Source organism: Piliocolobus tephrosceles, chromosome 2 (assembly GCF_002776525.5).
Source record: "Piliocolobus tephrosceles isolate RC106 chromosome 2, ASM277652v3, whole genome shotgun sequence".
Classification (NCBI taxonomy): domain Eukaryota; kingdom Metazoa; phylum Chordata; class Mammalia; order Primates; family Cercopithecidae; genus Piliocolobus; species Piliocolobus tephrosceles.
The window spans coordinates 44893783-44896896 of NC_045435.1; the positions used below are offsets into that span (position 1 = coordinate 44893783).

Consider the following 3114-nt stretch of genomic DNA (forward strand, 5'->3'; position numbering starts at 1 on the left):
AAAAAAAAAAAAAAAAAAAAAAAAAAAGAGAGAGAGAGGGGACCATGTCCTGGCTTCATTCTGCTGGAAACAGTCACACCAGGCAGGCCAAGACAGTTGAACTTCTCTTTCCTCTCACAGTAAAATCCAAAGTGGGGCAGGTCCCATGGTACACTCCCCTAGGAGGATCATGGGTTCCTCCTTGGGACTCTAGGACGGAGGAAGCAGCTAGCAAAGGCGTTCGCTCAAAGTCACTGTGTGCAACAGGTATGCTGGAGTGTCAGGCTGGAGAATGGGGCGGGGGAAGACGCTCTGTAAGTTTACTCTCTGGCACTGTTGCTTCTCAAGAAGGTTCTGATGCTAGGAGAAAGTGAAGGTGGTCAAGAAGGACTAGCTGTAGGTGAAGTATGATTTTCAAAAAGTCATTTAAAACTGCAAACTGCCACGTGCGGCAGCTCACACCTGTAATTCTAGAACGTTGAGAGCCTAAGGCAGAAGGGTTACTTGTGTCCAGGAGTTTGAGACCAGCCTGGACAACATAGCAAGACCTTGTCTCTACAGAAAATACAAAATAATAATAATAATAATAGCCAGGTGTGGTAGTGTGCACCTGTAGTCTCAGCTAAGCGGGCGGCAGAGGCAGGAGGCTTGCTTCAGGCTGGAGTGAGCTATGATTGTGTCACTTACACTCCAGCCTGGGTGAGAGAGCAAGACCCTATCACCAAAAAAAAAAAAAAAAAAAGTGCAAACTGAAAAGTTAATAGCACTTTCTCACAATGAATTGACACCAACCCAAAAACGCGTGAGGAGGATGATGACTGGCACCTGTGGAAGTGAACTGGCGGCTCTGGCGGCTCTGACTTACGGGGGTTTTGCCCCCTCCTCTATGAACACTGGTCCCAGTTCAGAAAAGACCAACGCACGCGCTTCTGCAGAGTAGCCAGGAGAGGGCGCACAAGACACGTGATGGCCAAAAAAATGAACAAACTCTGAATTTTCTCTAAAAAGAAAAAAAAGAGGGGGAGCTCACCCCATATTACTCTTTCTTGGAACAAAGCAATATAATTTTACCAAAATATATGCTGAGATTTCCATCATCAAAACATATTGATATAATATTTAGTTAAGATTTGCCAATATGTATAAAATCTAGTTCACAAATTGTGGTAGATCTTATAAAGCAAAAGAATTAAATCCCTGTTTGGCCACTGAGCTGTGCGGCCTTAGGAAAGTTACTTAACCTCTTTGAGTTCTTTTCCTCACTGAAAAAAATGGTAACAATGGTAACCAGCACAGCCACCACCACACCACAGGTTGGCTGAGTGGCTCAGAATTTGGTCTGAGAAGTGATGTGTCATACGGGAGGTGCCTGCACCCAGAGGGGCTCAGTCAGGGTTCCCTTTCCTCATTCCTTTTACTAGATGTTTTTGTAAAAATCTGTAGGAAAGCATTTATTAAAAGCAGCATCTTCTTAGCAAACACAATGATGACATTTAATATTCCCATAGGCTTCCTTGGAGTTTGGAATCAAATAGAGCTGGGTTCAAGTCCAGACTTCACATTTCCTAGCTATGTGATCTCAGGCAATGTAGCTACCCTCTCTGGGTCTTCGTTTCCCCCTGTACTATGGAGCCAATTCCCCTGAGTTTCCTGAGGTGGCTGTGAGGATGAAATGAGGTGGCACACAGCAGGGCTGTCATTAGGAGCATCCGCTTATGGCCATTCTGGCAAGCTGGAGCTGCTGGGAACAGGGCAAGGAGTGGGTACCGGCAAGGAGCGGCATGACGGCCAGTTGGATGGAGAAAGCGCTCTGCTTCCTTAGGCCTGTCAGCGTGGGGTGTGCCTCTTCTTCTGCAGGGGACTTCTTATGTCTCCTCTGGATTTTCTTTCTTCCCTCTGAATCTTTTCCTTTAACTGTGAAATCAAATAAAGGAGATAAGCATTAAGAGGAGACTGTATCTGAGCTGCCACATGTGGACCTGAACATGCTACAGAGATTTGGGAAGGTTCCGGAAGCTCCTAGAAGGCAGGGGTTGTGTGACTGCCTCTTCCCAGCAACCAGAAGTGGTGGCTAAATATAGATGGCAGGCCCGTTGCCAGTTATATGTAGTAATAAGGTAAGGGTCTCTCATTCCCCGCCTCTGCTAACTGAGAACACAGGCAGAAGAGGACTAAAGTCACCATGACAATGATGCCATAACACACTCAAGGCTCCCTCCAGTCAGCTCTGAATCTCAGCACAAGGTGGAGGGTGGGCTTTTTTAAGAGACCCTGCTCTTAAAAGCCCACAGTCTGAGCCTCAGTAACCTCACCTGTTATATGAGGGCAACAGCACCTGCCTTCTAGGGCACTGAAAAGAGGAAATTAGCAACGCTACATAAAACATTCAGCTCAGTGCCAAGCTCAGACCGAAGGAAAAGGAGATGAGAACACATATAAATCTATGGTCATCAAGACTAATGGGACAGACGAGAAAGCCCAGGAACAGACCCAAACACAAAGGGGAACCCAACAGATGCCAGAAGTGGCATTTCAAATCAGTGGGTAAGTTATATTGACTATCCATATGGGAGCAAATTAAGTTACTGAATTATTTCATGGCGTATACAAAATGAATTACAGACTAAGAGTATAAAACAAAAACTTCAAAATCATCAGAAAGAGTATCTAGGAGACTATACTGACATCTGGATGAAGAAGGATTTCTTTCTTTTCTCCTCTCCTCTCCTCCCCTCCCCTTCCCTTCTTCCCTCTCCTCTCCTCCCCTCCCCTCCCCTCCCCTCTCCTCTCCTCCCCTCCCCTCTCCTCTCCTCCCCTCCCCTCTCCTCTCCTCCCCTTTCCTTTCCTTTGACGAGTCTCGCTCTGTCGCCTGGGCTGGAGTGCAGTGGCAGGATCTCAGCTCACTGCAAGCTCCGCCTCCCGGGTTCCCGCCATTCTCCTGTCTCAGCCTCCCGAGTAGCTGGGACCACAGGCGACCGCTACCTCGCCAGGCTAGTTTTTTTTTTTTGTATTTTTTAGTAGAGACGGGGTTTCACCGTGTTAGCCAGGATGGTCTCGATCTCCTGACCTCGTGATCCGCCCGTCTCGGCCTCCCAAAGTGCTGGGATTACAGGCTTGAGCCACCGCACCCGGCCA

The 3114-nt window shown here is 47.4% G+C and overlaps 1 protein-coding gene across 1 annotated transcript in view; it reads right to left on the reverse strand.

Moving 5' to 3' along the window:
- KIAA1257 (KIAA1257 ortholog) overlaps positions 1–3114 on the reverse strand; it is an 83554-nt gene that overhangs the window by 53557 nt on the left and 26883 nt on the right. The window contains exon 8 of the mRNA XM_023215782.2: positions 1747–1893. Coding sequence (XP_023071550.1) covers positions 1747–1893 — 147 coding nt within the window. The remainder of the gene's footprint in view (positions 1–1746; positions 1894–3114) is intronic.